This window comes from Hippopotamus amphibius, chromosome 5, assembly GCF_030028045.1.
Source record: "Hippopotamus amphibius kiboko isolate mHipAmp2 chromosome 5, mHipAmp2.hap2, whole genome shotgun sequence".
Lineage (NCBI taxonomy): Eukaryota > Metazoa > Chordata > Mammalia > Artiodactyla > Hippopotamidae > Hippopotamus > Hippopotamus amphibius.
The window spans coordinates 75,473,655-75,492,398 of NC_080190.1; the positions used below are offsets into that span (position 1 = coordinate 75,473,655).

General features: G+C 37.8%; 1 protein-coding gene across 2 annotated transcripts in view; it reads left to right on the forward strand.

The window, feature by feature from the left end:
* SLC16A9 (solute carrier family 16 member 9) overlaps positions 1–17,636 on the forward strand; it is a 65,174-nt gene extending 47,538 nt beyond the window's left edge. For both annotated transcript variants that reach the window (XM_057735399.1, XM_057735400.1), the window contains 3 exons: positions 8,264–8,359; positions 13,452–14,369; positions 15,012–17,636. In XM_057735399.1, the coding sequence (XP_057591382.1) occupies positions 8,264–8,359; positions 13,452–14,369; positions 15,012–15,199 (1,202 nt within the window). In that variant the 3' untranslated portion in view covers positions 15,200–17,636. The remainder of the gene's footprint in view (positions 1–8,263; positions 8,360–13,451; positions 14,370–15,011) is intronic.
* Positions 17,637–18,744: the final 1,108 nt, after the last annotated feature.

An 18,744-nucleotide genomic window follows, 5' to 3' on the forward strand; every position in this document is an offset into this window, starting at 1 on the left:
TTCTTAATAATCTCATCTTGATTTTGGAAAAATTCAATTTTCTCTTATTTCATTTTCTTGGTAATATCTGTGTAGTCCATTGAGCTTGAGGAGGGCATAACCCATGATCATAGACAATCTGATTCTCCTCTAGTGATGGCAAATGAGATAAAGGTCATTTTCTGGATAGTCACTTTAGCAGTTAAAATTTTATAAGCCCTTGTCTTTTGTTTGTTTTTAATGGTTGTGCCATTAAAGATCACCTTTTGTCTCTCATAGATGTTTGGTTATAATAAGGAACTGTGATTTTCTAATTAGTCTGAGGCTGGAGCTACATAATGCCATAATACTCACGTGGAAAAGTGAAAAAAAATATTAGCATAATGGCTATTTTTGGGTACTTCATTATATTCCAAGCACAGATAATCATTTACATTTTTTATGTCTCTTAATCTTCACAACTATCTTAGGAGATTGTTTGAAAGATAAGGGAACTGAAAATCACACAGCCAGTAAGTGACAGAGCTGGGATTTGAATCCACACCTGCCTGGTCCCAAGCCTATACTCTCAACCAGCCACTGTCATGTTTAGGGAACATGCACTATTACTAAAACATTTCTTTTTCATAAAGATAATATTGCAGGGAAAAATTTTCATATATAAATGTAGGGGCTCAACAGATGTCTATTTAGTCAGTTATGTACCCCAAAATATGTACATAATGAAGGAATATTTAAAAATAATTCACAGACAATTTTCAAAATATAACAAAATTTCCAATGTTTATTGCTTGCCCCCCTAAAATAAATCAAAATTCCATTTTGTGTGATTTTATTCATATGCTGTTTCCTTAGTGATGATTTCTTTATATTTCTGAATTAGATGCATTTTATAATATTAGAGTGTTTTACTTCAGTTATATGTTCTTATATCTCTCTTATCAGGTTAATTGATCTAGGTGTTTTTTTTTTTTAGTTATAGATAAGGATTAAGAAAAATGAGGAAATGAGGCTGTTTAGTGTGATTTGCCCAAACCATCATCCTGTAATGCATGCAAGTTGTAAATTAGTTGTATCCTTTTTTCCAAATCATGTAATTCTAATTTTGTATTCTAATGCTGCCATCCTGTTACCTTCATTATTGTGAAGTAAAAGAATCTTTAATATCTTTAAAGCTAAGATTTATTTTCTGGCCTAAGAAAAAAAAAAAAAAAACAGCATCATTTAATTATAAAGCAGACATAAAGATATTTAAAATATATATATATTCACACACATACACGCACACATACATATTGTGTGTGTGTGTGTGTGTGATATTAATAAAGAAAATGAGATACACAGAGGAAGAGAAAAATACGAGAGTGACAGCCAGAGTAAGAATGGATAGAAATGGTTGAAATTAGCCAATGTGACATAAAATTGGGGAATTCAAATGAGGTATATGGGAAAAAGTAGTAGAATAACTTTAACACTCTGTGTCAGCCTCAGACCTGGCACCAGGACACTCAGATGAATAAGACACAGGCTGCCCTCAGGTAGCTCGTTGTCTAGTTGGGGGAAGAGACTTGTAAATATGTAACTGGTAACACAGTAAAATAAGTAATATCATAAAATGAAAGCAACATTCAATGCGGGTGTGGTGTGTGTGGGGGGAGAGGGTTGCGGAAGAAGATCTAATGCAGGAACTGGTGCTTGAGCTGAGTCTTGAAGGGCAGGTGAGATGTGATCAGGTGGGCATGGGTTGGAAAGGGGAGTGAGGGTGGTGGGAGAAGCACATTTCAGGAGCTCAAATGCTCAGAGGCATGAGATACAGTGGATAATAGGGGTCTTTTCAGAGATACTTGTTTAAGGAATGTACAAGTCACAAGAGGACTTGCAAATATGTCAAAGCTTGGTTTGCAACAGAGACCCAATGATGGAGAGTTTATATGGACCTTGTTGCAGGAGAGTAATGTGATGAGAACTGTGTAATAGTGGGTTAGAAGATAGATTGGTGGAAAAAGTACTGGAGGCTGAGACAGTGATTAGGAGGCCATTGTTCAGAATAGAAAAGATTTGGAGGAGATGAACTGAGGCAGTGGTAGTTCAAAGAGCAGGAGGTTGATAATTTAGGCAGTGGGTGTGATAAAGAGCTTGATGTCTGGTTTGATGGGAGGAGATCGGGGAAGAGAGGTCTATGAGGTTATGGTCTCACCGAGAGTACGTGAAATGAAACATAAGGTATGGAAAGGAAATGTTAGAACATGTAAGTATGTTTAGTTTCACCTGTGTAAGTAAAGGAAAACAATTATATTTTACTAATGATTATGCTTTGAATTGTTAGTAGTTTAGGTATTTCATTTAAAAAATTATTATGCTATAAACATTTTTTCCAAAGTAAAAAAAGAAAAAAAATATTATGCATATACTGGAGGTCGATGCTCAAAATTTTTTCCCTGGTAGGAATCTGGTAAAAAAATGACTGGAGACCAAGGATGGCTTTAAGGCAGTGGTTTCCAAACTTTATATTCTTGGTACCCTTTATACTCTTTTATTCAGGACCCCAAGGAACTTTTACTTATATGGATTTTACTTACTTATATTTATTCTGTTAAAATTTACTGTGTTAAAAGCTGAGAAATTTAAAAATATTTGTTTAGTAATTCATTTAAAGATAATAATAACAAACCCAGTACATGTTGGCATAAATAACATACTTATTATGAAAAACAATTCTATTTTCCAAAACAAAACAAAGTTTACTGAGAAGAATGGCATTGTTTTACATTTTTGCAAACCTCCTTAACATCTGGTTTCATGGAAGACATCTGGATTCTCATATCTCTGTACTCAATCTGTTGCAGTATGCTTTTTTGGTTGAAGTGTATGAAGGAAATTTGGTCTTACCCAAAGATAGAGTTGGAAAAGGGAGGGGTTTTTACTAGTTTTTTCAGGTAATTGTAGATACTCTTCTTTGATATTATCCCAGAACTTGATGTATGATAGTTTTCCAAGGGTTAATTGCAATATGAAACCTGATACCACATCAATATACTTTTTGTGCTCCATAATGTTAAATCAATTTGTTTATTCTGTACTTTGAATAGGTCAGCATGCAAGTCTGATTTTGTAACATCAAAAATTGGTTATGTGAAAAATATTGGTTTTTTGAGTTATGCAAGAACTTTAAAATGTTGACACATTTTATTAAACAATAGCTAAAAAATCACTTTTGTTAGTATCACCAATAGGCTTATCAGAAAATCTTTATGTGTTGGGAAGCTGTCAAATAATGGTGTTGGATAAAAATTTCCAAAATTTTTAATTTTTTGCTGGAAAGCTCAAATTTTATCATTGGTAACAGTTATTGTCAGTTATTTTCCTTGTTTGTTTGTTTGTTTTCAAGAAAATATTTGCCAAACACTCAAGTCTGAGTAACCATAGTTTGTGTCTGTCAGACATTCTTTCAAATACATACAGGGTTATATGGAAAAAGTGGCTACTTTAGCTGACTACTAAAGCGATCACATAAGTGCTTTTTCTTGCAACAATTGTAATTCAGATGAAACATTTTTTAAAAATTTGTTTTTACTGTGAGAGGTAATGAAGCATATAAGGTATGAAGTTGGATACCAATATATTGATTTGTACTAAGGCTCTTGAAGTTTTGCTCACCCTGTCTTTTGCACAAATAGCATAAATGTGAACACAGTGAAAAAAGCAGGAAACATGTTACTATCATCATGAAAATAGTTTTGACTTCATGGATTCCAGTGAAAGACCTTGAGGAACATCTCTTTAATAATTGATGGTTTGGGACTTCCTAGGTGGTGTAGTGGTTAAGAATCCACCTGCCAATGCAGGGAACACAGGTTTGATCCCTGGGCGGGGAAGATCCCACATGCCGCGGAGCAACTAAGCCCCGTGCACCACAACTGAGCCTGCACTCCAGAGCCCATGAGCCACAACTGTTGAGCCTGTGTGCCACAACTACTGAAGCCCGCAGGCCTAGAGCCCATGTTCTGCAACAAGAGAAGCCACCACAATGAGGAGCCCGTGCACCACAATGAAGAGTAACCCTCTGCTTGCTGAAACTAGGGAAAGCCTGTGTGCAGCAACGAAGACCCGATGCAGCCAATAAAATAAATAAATTTTAAAAAAATTGATGGTTTAAGGTCATCCCACAGATGTGGGAAAGCATCATGTCACCTTCTGCTTTTTGAAAAGTTTAGAGAAAAAGCATTTAAAATTTCTGCTACATTAAAAAAAAAAAAGTGAAATGATATTATCTGAAACCCATGGCCTTGAAGTAATTTTTTAAAACTTCTTTTTAAAGTCTAAGGTAGAGGGAGATAGGATTAAGATGGCGGAGTAGGAGGATGTGCGCTCACTCCCTTTTGCAAGAGCACCAGAATTACAACTAACTGCTGAACAATCATCGACAGAAAGATACTGGAACTCACCAAAACAGACACCCCACATCCAGAGATAAAGGAGAAGCTGCAATGAGATGGTAGGAGGGGCACAATCGCATTAAAATCAAATCCCATAAATGCTGGGTGGGTGACTCACAAACTGGAGAACAGTTATACTGCAGAAGTCCACCCGCTAAAGTGAGGGTTCTGAGTCCCACATCAGGCTTCCCAACCTGGGAGTCCAGCAACGGGAGGAGGAATCCCCAGAGAATCAGACTCTGAAAGCCAGTGGGATTTGATTCCAGGACCTCCACAGGACTGGTGGAAAGAGAGACTCCACTCTTGGAGAGCACACAAAAAAATGTGCTCACCAGGACCCAGGGGGAAGGAGCAGTGACCCCATAGGAGACTGAACCTGCTGGTGTTGGAGGGTTGCCTGCAGAGGTGGGGGGCAGCTGTGGCTTACCAAGGAGGCAGGGGCACTGGCAGCAGGGGTTTTGGGAAGTGCTTATTGGTGTGAGCCCTCCCAGAGTCCACCATTAGCCACCAAAGAGCCTGTGGGCTCCAGCACTAGGTGGCCTCAGGCCAAAACAGCCAACAAGGTGTGAACACAGCCCCACCCATTGGCAGACAAGCAGATTAAAGTTTTACTGAGCTCCACCCACCCAGCCCTACCCACCACCAGTCCCTCCCATCAGGAAGCACCCAGGAGCCTCCTAGATAGCTTCCTCCACAAGAGGGCAGACAGCAGTATCAGCAGTATTTTGTCTTGTGGAACTGAAAACCACAGCCACAGAAAGAGAGAGAAAATGAAAAAGCAGAGGACTTTGTACCAGATGAAGGGACAGGATAAAGCCCCAGAAAAACAACTAAATGAAGAGGAGATAGGCACCCTTCCAGAAAAAGAATTCAGAATAATGATGGTGAAGATGATCCAGGACTTTGAAAGAAGACTGGATGCAAAGATCGAAAAGTTTACCAAAGACCTAGAAGAATTAAAGAGCAAACAAACAGAGATATGCAACACAATAACAGAAATGAAAAATACACTAGAAGGAACCAATAGCAGATTAACTGAGGCAGAAGGGCGAATAAGTGAGCTGGAAGACAGAATGGTGATCATCACTGATGTGAAAAAGAATAAAGAAAAAAGAATGAAAAGAACTGAAGACAGCCTAAGAGACCTCTGGGACAATGTTAAACGCACCAGCATTCGCATCATAGGGGTCCCAGAAGGAGACGAGAGAGAGAAAGGACCTGAGAAAATATTGGAAGAGATTATAGTTGAAAACTTCCCTAACATGGGAAAGGAAATAGCTACCCAAGTCCAGGAAACGCAGAGAGTCCCAGGCAGGATAAATCCAAGGAGAAACACGCCAAGATATAGAGTAGTCAAACTGACAAAAGTTAAAGACAGAGAAAAGTTATTAAAAGCAACAAGGGAAAAACAACAAATAACATACAAGGGAACTCCCATAAGGGTAACAGCTGATTTCTCAGCAGAAACTCTGCAAGCCAGAAGGGAGTGGCATGATATATTTCAAGTGATGAACGGGAAGAACCTACAACCAAGAATACTCTACCCAGCAAGGTCTCATTCAGATTTGATGGAGAAATCAAAAGCCTTACAGACAAGCAACAGCTAAGAGAATTCAGCACCACCAAACCAGCCCTACAACAAATGCTAAAGGAACTTCTCTAAGTGGGAAATATAAGAGAAGAAAAGGACCTACAAAAACAACAACAAAACAATTAAGAAAATGGTACTAGGAACATACATATTGATAATTACCTTGAATGTAAATGGACTAAATGCAGCAACCAAAAGACACAGACTGGCTGAATGGATACAAAAACAAGACCCATATATATGCTGTCTACAAGAGAACCACTTCAGACCTAGGGACACATACAGACTGAAAGTGAGGGGATGGAAAAAGATATTCCATGCAAATGAAAACCAAAAGAAAGCTGGAGCAGCAATACTCATATCAGATAAAATAGACTTTAAAATAAAAATTGTTACAAGAGACAAGAAAGGACATTACATAAAGATCAAGGGATTCATCCAAGAAGAGGAGATAACAATTATAAATATCTATGCAGCCAATATAGGAGCACCTCAATACATAAGGCAAATGCTAACAACTATGAAAGAGGAAACGCAAGGCAGAAATAGAGACACAGGTGTAGAGAACAAACACATGGACACCAAGTGGGGAAAGCGGGGAGGGTTGGGGGGGAATGAATTGGGAGATTGGGATACCAAATTGTACACTCTAAATATATGCTGTTTATTGTCTGTTAACTGTATCTCAATAAATGTTCTTAAAAAAAAATAAAGTCTAAGGTAAAACGTTTAATAGCTATTGTTTTAACTTTTCTGACATTGGCATTTAGTAATCAGAAATGCCTTTTTTCTTTCTTGTCTCTAATGCCTGCCATTTGGTGGTCAGAGCTCTGACAACCAGATCACACAGAAGTAAATTCATTCCCTCTCCAAAATCTTTCTGAAATATAGTTTTAGTTAAGGGTGATGTTTTTTGGCTGCATGGAATTGATTGTTCAGGAACAGGTCTTATTTCATCAAAGTATATTATATGTAATAATGATAAATGTATAAATCAATCCAACTCATGTTTTAGTTAATATGTCTCTTCCCTTACATCATACAAAAGAGTGATAGTTTAAAAGGTTTATTTAAAGTGTAATTATTTTATTAATCTATTTCGTCTCTTTAAGAATACTTTTTAATGCAATCATAGATGATCATCTGAGTCCTGAGTTGTTTTAAGTGCTACTTTCCTAAAATGTTTATGCAGCATATTTGTTAAACCCATATATTCTTTCGAATCATAGTCCAGGTAGCAATTGAAAGTAATGAAAATGACCTTAATAACTTATCTTATGAGTCATGGTTAAAATTAGTTCTTAGACGATGGCTTTTGTGTTGTTTATAGAGTGATCTCCAAGAACAGATGGTGATGTAAAAGAAAGGCAAGTATTATGAGTTAGAAGCCAGAGGAAAGTTTTTTGAAAATGAAAGCTGGGGAGAAAAAGATTGACCTTAAATATTTCCCTGGGGTCTCAAGAAAGGGGATAGTGAGTTGTAAGGTATTTTTTTCCGTAACTGTAAAATAATTTCAAATTTATAGAAAAAGAAGAGCATAGTAGAGCAAGCAACCATATGGTCACCACTTAAATGTAACCATTGTTAATATTTTATTGTATTTTCTTCCGTTTTTTTTTTTTCAAAGATGTTTTAAACTAAAGACATGACATTTTACTCCTATATAAGGTAGTTTGCATCTCTAAAAGATAAAAACTTACAAATATACATTTTACACTGATGGGATGATCTGAGAACCCCAGAGGGCCTTTGTTTTGCAGACTGGGATGTGTCAAGCTATGAAGTCTAGCAAAATAGCTTGGGATGACAAAAGGGATTTTATAAAATTGTTTAGAAGACTTAGAGGAGGAAGAACACTGAGGTGAGGGGAAGAATGTGGAAGAGAGACAGAGATATTTAATGGGCAAGTTTGGTTAAATTTTGCTATTTGGTGGGTGATTTAAGCATTTACTCTATCTCTCCATAATGTCTTAATTTGAATTTATATTTTTCATTCATGCTTTAGAAAGTGGATTATTTTTTTGACTTGACTCTGACCTTAGGGTGGATGTGAAGTGAAAACTGAGGCTGCCCAAATACGTATCCATTAGTGCTACACCACTAACATCAGAGGGATCTAGGAACCCATACTTTGAAGAGTTTTAGCCAGTCAGTGATGGAATGTCCTATTGGAGTTATTTAATTACCCCTCTTTTTTTTTTCTTGCATTGAAGTAATACAGTCTGTCTTAATTTATGCAATATCTTCTTGTGTTTAGGTCTCGGATGTGGTTTATTATACACCGCAACAGTGACCATTACTTGCCAGTATTTTGACAGCCGCCGTGGCCTTGCACTTGGCCTGATTTCAACAGGTACATTTTCAGTATGAGTACAGCACTGCCACTTCTCAGCGTTCTAATCAAAGTTAAAAGTTACCAAGCACAGATATGTTTAGCCAACCACCCCCAGCTACCACTCAGGAGCACAATTTATTTTACTCTAGTCCTAGAAGGAAGTTTTATTTTCCGCTGTAAATATGGGTGTAGCTTTCAGAAAACCCTAAAGATACACGTATGAAAAAGCTAGGGCATTAGACGTCCAATATAATATAGGAAAAGAAAACTTATGGGTCCAGTAAGTTAAGAGTCATATGCTGGTGAGAGCTTTGCTAAAAGAAGCAGAGAGCACTTAAGTAAAGCACCTGATCCCTGAGAAAGATAGGAGAAATGGAAGGAAAATGAGTCCCTTCAGGCCATTGTCAGGAAAACCAATGCTGACACCTCTCGCACTCCATTTATTGTGGAACTTAACTGTTTTTCTAAAGTATTGGTTTGTGAGTACATCTCGTTGGTCTATGCGCACATCCAAATGACAGACTGTTTACTATTGTTATTCCTTTAAAAACCGAGAGAAGCTCATGTGGGTGGGTGGGGGGCATGGGTGGGGGAAGCGTGTAAGTGTGTAAGTATAAGCCTTCTGGACTTCCTCTGATATTTTAAAGTGGTGTTTTACTTTTCAGAAGGATTTTTTCTAAGCTGTTTAAAGAACTTATCAAAATTTCCGTGGCTAATATTTTATGAGTTTGCTTAGGAGATAAAGCTGCCAAGCTTACTAAAATTTGTAAGTTTACATTGCTAGTTGTTAATGGGTGGATATTCCTGGGAGGTGAGACTTTCAGATAAGATGAATTACTTCCATAGTGTATCTGGCAACAGGATCCAAACTCACATTTTGTTTCCGAGGCCAATGCAGTGGCAACAAAGTGATTCCAGATCAAATTAAATCGAGCTAGATTACCCAAGGTAGTTTAAGGAAGCATTGTCAGGAAAGAAATGTGAACTATGGCTTAGGAGGAAGCAGGACCAGAGTTTGGCTAAGGGCATGACTAAGGCAGAACTGGGAGAAGAAAGAGAAAAAACAAAAGATAGGGAATCCAGAACAGTTGGAAAGCAGTTTAAAGAACCTGACAGCATCTCCCAGAAGTGTGGGAGGGAGTGTGATAGCAGGCCTGGTAGCTTAAAGGACAGTAGGTCTTACCTATACTGTATTTTTTGAGGAGGCACTATAATGTAGTGACAAGCCCAGACTCTGGAGCCGGACAGCCTGGTTTTGAATCCTGTGTCACTTAGTAGCTGTATGGTGATGGACAAGTTACCTAACTGTTCTGTGAAATTAACTGCTAAGCCTCAGTTTTCTGAACTGTAAAATGGGGATAATAATAATACCCTTCTGTTGGGCTGCACCCTTCTGTAAGGCCTGTACTTGCCCAGCTTCAAGACCGAAGAAAGAGCCCAGAGTCAGTGATGGAGACATCAATGGTTCAATAGAAGGAGGAGCTTACAAATCCAGAGCAAAGGTCCTGGGGCGATACCCCACCACGTGCAGCAGACAGTGGGCAGGACATGGTGGCAGTTTTTGCTCCCAGGGTGGGAAGGGGCAATTGCCAGTTATAAGGGGAAGTGAGGTCAGGTTGGCTCCTTGGTTACCAGGGAAACTAACAGAGGGGCAGGCCCCTCACCACCCCTTTGATAAGAACAGTCACTAGCTGGGACCTGGGGCGAGTATGTAGGAAGGTCAGTCATGCAAGTAGGTGTAGGTGAAACAGGTACTGGTCGGGCAGGGCATGTACAGGGAGCAAGAGAACAGCCATCTTGGGTGGCCTGATCATATACCATCACATTTGGTTATTGGGATATTAAAGGAACATATGTGTAATGCACATGGCAAGGGCTCTAAAAGTATTAGGCATTGTAATCATGACCTAGATTTCCCTTAACGTCCAAATTCATTTGTGATGAAGGTGTTGGAAATTGTACGCTGAGAGAGCTGCTCTTGCTTCCATTCAGTCAAAAGAGGAGGGCCTATGGGCCTGGGCCGTGGCACGCTGAACCAGAATGGATTGACTGCGGACAGTCTAGATTTGGCAAAATTAGGGGGTTTTTAGTTGTAGCACATAGGAAGTTAGGTGAGGCAAAATTAGGGAACAGCATGAATCCACTGTCTTGGTCTATTCAGGCTGCTATAAAGTACCATAGACTGAGTGGCTTATAAACAACAGATATTTATTTCCCACAATTCTGGAGGCTGGAAGTCGGAGATCAGGGTGTCAAGGTCAGCATGGTCAGATTCTGGTGTGAGTCCTCTTCTGGGTTGCAGACAGCCACCTTCTCCCTTTGTCCTCACATGGCAGAAGGGGAGAGGAAGCTCTCTGGGGTTCTCTTTTATGAGGGCACTAATCCCATTCAGAAGGGCTCCACCCTATGACTTAATCACCTCTCAAAGGCCATACCTCCTAATCCCATCACATTGAAGGTTATGACTTCAACTTATGAATTTTGGAGAGACATAAACATTCAGTCTGTAGCATCTACCTTCAGTGAAAGTGGTGACAAGAAAAACAAAACTCATAGTAGAATTTTTTTTTCAATTGAAAAAAAAAAAAAACCCAAAATCAAAATACTTGAAATTATGGGACTTAGTTGTTGAAATATTGTGACCTAGGTGAAAGAAGGACACATGGGCATGAAACGGAGGTTTTGGGGAAATAATTTTACTCCCTGGTGAACAGGAGTTGATGAACTAATGCCCGTGGACTGAAACCAGTCTACTACCTGTTTTTTGACAGCTGAGCTGAGAATGGTTTTTACATTTTTGTTTGGTTGAAAAAAAAAATCAAAAGAAGATTTCATGGCACATGAAAATTACATAAAATTAAAATTTTAGTGTCCATAAATAAAGCTTTATTGAAACACAACCATATTTGTTCCGTCACGATCCTTCTCTGGCTGCTTTAACGCTTCAAGGGCAGAGTTGAGCATCTGTGACAGATATTGTGTGGCCCACTATGCCTTAAGTATTTACTCTCTAGCCCTTTAGAGAAAAAGTCTATTGACAATCCCCTGGTCTTAATGAGTTAATCAAAGCATGAGTGTATCTCTTACTGTTTCAGGCTCCCTGAACATCAATTCATATTTTCCCTCTTTGTGATAATGTATACTTTAGACATACATGGAAGCATAATTAGTGCTTTATTTCACTTTTTCCTTTGCACGGATGATTTTTAAATTGGGATTTTCTTTTTGAAGATTAAAAATCATAGTTTTACAGTTTACACAGTTCCACAAGGGAGCTGTAATTACTTTTCATTGCCCCAAAAGAATTTCTGCAGTTTTCTTTTCTTTTTGGCTGAACCACACAGCTTGTGGCATCTTCATTCCCTGACCAGGGATTGAACCCCGGCCCTTGGCAGTGAGAGTGTCGAGTGCTAACCACTGGATCACCAGGGAATTCCCTCCTGCATCTTTCTAAGCCATGGCTACATTCTCATGGGATGTGAGCTGAGGAAACTAGTGTCCAAAGTGGAATTTTATTTTGCTGACCTTTTATACATTTAGCTTATCATAGGTGTTTGATAAATACCTATTGAATTGATTTGATATGCTTCCCTTATATTTCATGATGTTGACAGGTGAACTTGGTTGGTGAGCAATGAGGAATTATTTACTTTCTCAATTTAAGGTCAAAATATAGAATTTTCAAAATACCAAGAATATTTTTAAGTATCTATATGGCACTTTGTTAAAACTTCTATAAAGAAATGGTGTTAGAGAAAAATATAAGTTAATAATGAATGGATGCTAATGCAGGATGGAATTACATGAAATGGTCCTCTTTTCAATTTTTTCAGTTCATTTTCTGAAGTGCTTTTAACTTTTGAAGTATGGGCTACTTTTAAAAAGATAAGGAAGGATTCAATTGGTCTATTTTATAACTTCTCAATAGTCAGCAAAGGGATACTTTCTTAGCAGCCACAGAAAGATACTATTTTAGCTGCCATTACATTAATGTGAGCTCTTAATCAACGTTTGTAAGCAAAGGTTTTTGCTTTCTTTGGGGATGAAGGAGTTAACTTTAAATATGTTAGGATGGGACAATTGTGGTAACAGAAAAAAAAAAGTTTTCTTATAACTCTAAGACGGAGCCATTTGTTTATTTGTAAGAATTTTTGATGGGTTTTTACCATAGCTTGGCATCCTGTTGGGGTCATGATGTAATTTGGTATAGATCATTTAAAAATTATAATTAACCTATTTAGGCTTCTAAAATTACAGATCTATTTATTTCTTTCCTGTTTTTTCATGTGATATTTCTTAATGATATTTAAATTTTAAAATACTCGATTAAAAACTTGAAATCAGAACCATATAAGAACACTGCAAATTAATTGAGCTGATGTAACTTTCCATTCCAGTGCAGTTAGTGTGATATATGCTTAAAAAATGGAGTATTTACAGTGTTTCCCAAATGTGCAACCCAGGCATATTTTATAATTTTAATACCTTATCAAAGTTCACTTTTCTCATAGTTTACTAATATCAATCATTCATTCTGGTGATTAACACTGGATTTGAGCTATCAAACCACTATAAATATCCTAAAACTAAAACATATCCTTCATCTCAAAAAGTAAAATACGAAAACTTTTCTTTTCCAAAAGGAATACACATATAGCATGGAGCCTATCAGTACCAAGAAAGTAATTGCATAAGGTGTGTGTTAAGAACGTTGGGCTCCTGGAGTCAGACTGATTGAGTGTGAGTCCTGCTTATGACATTTACAGCTTTCTGATCTGTGGCAAATGTCTCAACCTTTCTAGCCCTAGGTCACTTCAAGTGTAGACTGGGAACAATAAAAGGACCTACCCAATAGGATTATTGTAAGGATGAAACAAGGTCGTGCAATGTAAAGTGTTTAACAGCGTCTGAACTGCAAATACTAATTCTTAAATCTATCAGTGTTACTGTTATTGTTATTATCTTCAACATTCTTGTTGTGATTTTAATATGAAGGCACACACATGAATGCCAGTGTAAAAAAGAAATCAAATTGTAATACTAATAATGTTTGTCCTGAGAGCCCCAATGATAAGAGAGTAAGATTGAATAGTTCCCATTTCCTTTTTAGGTTCAAGTGTCGGACTTTTTATATATGCTCCTCTGCAGAGACTGCTGATTGAGTTCTATGGACTGGACGGATGCCTGCTGATTGTGGGTGCTTTAGCTTTAAATATATTAGCCTGTGGCAGTCTGATGAGACCCCTCCAGTCCTCTGATTGCACTTTGCCTGAAAAAACAGCTCTGGAAAATGTACCAGATAGATACTCGATTTACAATGAAAAAGAAAAGAACCTGGAAGAAAACATAAACATTCTTGAAAAGAGCTACAGTGGTGGGGAAACGTGTAAGAGCACATTAGCCAATGGTGACTGGAAACCAGAGAGTCTACTTCATAAAAACTCAACAACAATGGCACACACAAAAGAGACTGAAACATACAAAAACAAAGTGGTGGAACGGACATATTTTTGCAAACAGCTTGCCAGGAGGAAATGGCAGTTATATAAAAACTATTGTGGAGAAACTGTGGCTCTTTTTAAAAACAAAGTATTTTCAGCACTCTTCATTGCCATCTTTCTTTTTGACATCGGAGGGTTTCCACCTTCATTACTTATGGAAGATGTAGCAAGAAGTTCAAATGTGAAAGAAGAAGAGTTTCTTATGCCTCTTATTTCCATTATTGGCATTATGACAGCAGTTGGTAAACTCGTTTTAGGGATACTGGCTGACTTCAAGTGGATTAATACCTTATATCTTTATGTAGCTACCTTAATCATCATGAGCCTGGCCTTGTGTGCAATTCCATTTGCCAAAAGTTATGTCACATTGGCACTACTTTCTGGGCTCCTAGGGTTTCTTACTGGTAATTGGTCCATCTTTCCTTATGTGACCACGAAGACTGTGGGAATTGAAAAATTAGCCCATGCCTATGGAATATTAATGTTCCTTGCTGGACTTGGAAATAGCCTGGGACCACCAATTGTTGGTAAGCTATTTATCTTAAAGTCATTCCATTTTACTGTTCTTCTTTGTAACATCTCTGGATACAGAAATTCATATTGTAATAATAGCACAGATTTATACAAAAGAAATCTGCATGGCATGTCTCCTGATCATGATTTTTTCAAAATCACTTTGATGTAGTTGGAAAAGCCACTACACTTGCTCAGGAATTTGTGTTTATTTTTCATTTGGGAGAAATCCAAAACGCCTGCTTTTTCTTGTCCAACTATTTGAGAAATTCTCCTCCTCTAACTCCGTTAGGCCACTTTGGGAGTAGATCGGGTAATATACATCCTAATCCGAACTGTATATAAATTTTTTAAATTAATTTTTCATTGGAGTATAATTGACTTACAATGTTGTGTTACTTTCAGGTGTACAGCAAAGTAAGTCAGTTATACATACACATATATCCACTTCTTTTTTAGACTCTGTTCCCATATAGGTCATTACAGAGTATTGAATAGAGTTCTCTGTGCTATTCAGTTGGTCCTTATTAGTTATCTGTTCCATATATAGTAGTGTGTATATGTCAGTCCCATAGACTGTACATAAATTGATGAAATTAGAGTATTCCTATTCATACTATGTCTATCAACTCACTTTTTTCTTACTCTCTTTTCAGGTTGGTTTTATGACTGGACCCAGACCTATGACACTGCATTTTATTTTTGTGGCTTCTGCGTCCTACTGGGAGGTTTTATTCTGCTGCTGGCAGCCTTGCCTTCCTGGGATTCATGCAACAAGCAACTCCCCAAGCCAGCTCCACCAAGCTTTTTGTACAAAGTTGCCTCTAATTCCTCTAATGTTTAAAGGAATATTGGAAGGCACTACAGACTGTTTGCTCATAGCAGAATTTCACTGTGGCTGATCTGAATGAATATTTTTTTATATATACACATCCTATTCTCTATGTACTGTATATGTAGCCTCTATCTCCTGCATTTTTTTCTCTTTTTTCATTTTTCCACGAAGTGGGACTATTCTGTTTTACTATTATTCACGAGCTCTGGACATTGTGATCATTTTGGCCGGCCTCAGAAGGCTTTCACTGTGTAAAGAAACATAATTTCTCTGCAGACTCCATTAGTTCCATTGCAAGGCAGCTAGAGGAGACCCTGGCTATTTTAAAACTTTTCCAAGCAGTGTGATGAGATATGTGTGAAGGCTGCCAAGAACTAAATCACTCTCTTCTCTCTGTTAGCCTCGCTAGTAAATATGACTTCGAGCCAGTCAGGAAACAAAAGTGGTTCCTAAAACAGCGTTAAGAATTGCAGTGGCACAAACTGATCATTTTTTTAAAATTATATTTTAAGTTACTGTTACTAGTTTTCATTACAGTAAGTCCCCTACCTATGAACCTTCAAGTTGTGAATTTTCAATGATGTAAACGTGCGTTCACATGTCCAATCACATAAGTTAGTTCACGTGTCTGGCATGCATTGTCATGTGCATGCATCCTCTACAAGTGGTTGTGTTTTTGTGTACTTTACTATATAGTACTGTATAGAGTACAGTAGTACAGTATCTTTATTTCAAGCCTAGGATGTCCAGAAGCAAGGGTAAAAGCAGTGGTGATGTAGCTGGTACTATTGTACTTTTCAAGGTACTGTACTGTAAGATTAAAAATGTCCTTATTTTCTGTGTTTGTTTTTTATGTATTATTTATGTGAAAAAGTATTATAAACCTATTGCAGTACAGTACTATATAGCCGATTGTGTTAGTTGGGTATCTAGGCTAACTTTGTTGGATTTACAACAAACTGGACTTCCGGCCGTGCTCTCAGAATGAAACTCATTCATATGTAGGGGACTAACTGTATTCTGTTTACCTTGATGAACCACCCACATGTTTGGTGCCCACTGAGGATACATCCTTTCAATTCCTAAGGTGTTTGCTGAGATGCAGGCAATCTCCAAACACAGGAGTAGTCACTGTAGCCTTTCTTCATGGTTGGCCACTGTAACCTCACTCACTTTTGTTTGTCAGCATCCACTCAGCTGATGTTTCCCAAGAAGTGCTGATTTTACCTATTTCCAAGTTGGAAATGCATATTTAAACCATTCCATTCTGGCAAATGGGAAACATCCATTTGCTTGGGGCACAGTGGGGATGAATTGCAAGTCCTCGCTTATCTTCTCAGTGAAGAATTTATTTGCTACTATCAGGTTTTACCACTATCCAAGTTTAATTCAAGGGCAGAACTAAAAAGTGTGTATGTGTGTGTCTGTGTGTGTGCATGCGCGCGCGCGTGCCGAGTCTGTGTGCTATTCAATACATGGGAAGGGAAAAAGGCAATAAGAAATTGTTACCCTCACCCAACTTTATTTGATCTTAAGAAAAATGTTCTAGGAAGAAAATCAACACTTAGTATATTGACATTTTCCCAAAGAAATGTTTTTAAAACTTTGCTATGCATCAGAATTTTCTATAGATCCTTTTTAAAATATAGTTGCCTGAGTACCACTAGTAGAGATTTTAATTATGTAGTTTTAGGCTGTGGACAAGCATCTGTATTTTTAATGAACTCTTCAAGTGATTCTGAGAGCACAACCTGAGTTAAGAATGACTGTTATAAGACTGGCAGTAGAGAAATATTTTTTCTCTTAAATAAAACAAACAAACAAACAAACAAAAAACAATAAATCATTGGCGTGAGGGATTTTTAATAAATAGCCAAGTTTGGTTCTTTAAATAGGAGGCACTCTTCCCATTGTGCCAAATTGTCTTTTCATTTCTTTTGAAGTATGTAAGGTTATTTTATACTTCTATGTTGCCTTTCTTCGAAGGCGGCTGAAGCACTTTATAAGCACGAATCCCCACAACACTTCAAGTGAGGTCGGTAAATAGCGCTTTTCTAGGCAGTAAACCTGGAGTGTGGGGAATTTCATAACTGAGTGAATCCTACTCAATAACCCAATCATGGGGCTCCAAAGCGCCTTGGACTTCTGCTCTGTATTCAGACTTCTGGAAAGTTTTCTGTACCTCATTCTTTTAGTCACTGTCAAGATTAGTAAGTAAAATAAGTAACATTCAAAAAAAATTAAACGAAATGTTTTTGTGATAAAAGTTCCTTTTTGCCAATATCATGTTTGGGAAATTCAATAACCTTTTCTTAGCTTTCATGCCATCACCGCATTCATCAATGTTGACACTTGTCCAAGTGCATCTTCACCATGTCTACTACTGTCATCCAGCGTGTGCATTATCCATTGTCTAGGGAATGAATTTCAAGTTACAATAAAGTATTTTTTGTTTGTTTTGCATCAGTGTGGTTACTTTTTCTCTTATTAGACCCGCGAATTCCAGTCACACTTTACTAGAACGTAAAAATATGAATTCTCTGATTTCACTTCAGATCCAGAATCTGGTGATTTAGACATTAGCATATTCAAAAGTCAATTTGCTAAACTACTTTGACTGTTGCCTTCTAAAAAGCTAAAATGTCAGTCCTACAGAATTCTTTTGAGGAAAGCAGGGTGGACTCCCGTTTGGAATTCTTAATATTGATCTTGTTAATCATTAATGGAATTCTTGGTATGTTCCAAGCACATTATATTATTCCTCTCTCATAATAGCCCTGTGAGATGGGGATTATGACCCTCTTTGTATGGTATGAAACAATTGTTATGACACAAACAACATACACAAGTCATTTCCAAAAGCAAAGTGAGAAAGGTTTCTAGCAAACCCTTGACTTCTAACATGGCTAGGAAATGGGGCCTAGCTGGGAGGGTTGCTGTAAAGCCCATCCCTTAGTGAATAGAGGACTCATGTTTATGTAAGTAATTATTCATGACTTGCCTATTTCCTAAGCACTTAAAAAGCCTATTTAATAATGAAATTTTATTGATTAGAATACGATCATTCTTTTGTGACTCAAGATATTTCTTGTCATTCCAAGTGCCTGGGGCTGATTTGGGGAAATGTATGAAATAAGAAAGTTTGTTAGGGACCCTCTTCCCTGACTTTAACACCTCCTCACTTCTCCTCTCTGCCTCCTGTACCCCCACAATTCTGATGAGCCTCCTAGGAGCCGGTTGGTGATCTAATTTTCTCTAGGGTGGCTGTGCCTTCAGGGGAGAAGGTTCAGCTACCAACTTTCAAAGGCCCCATGAGGAACAATCCCAAGAATCAGGAGTTCCCGCTCTGGGAGGTCATGACCAAGCTGGATGGCAATTGTCTTGCGCTGGCTGGAAAGGCCCATGACCTTGTCTAGCCTCAGCTTCTAGCAATCATTGTAGGATTATCTCAATTTGGGACATTACAGGAAATGAAGAGCTCTGTTTTGAATAAAAGAATGTCTTTTTTTTCTTTGACTTGGAGTGTTACATTAAACACAAATACACAAGTTACA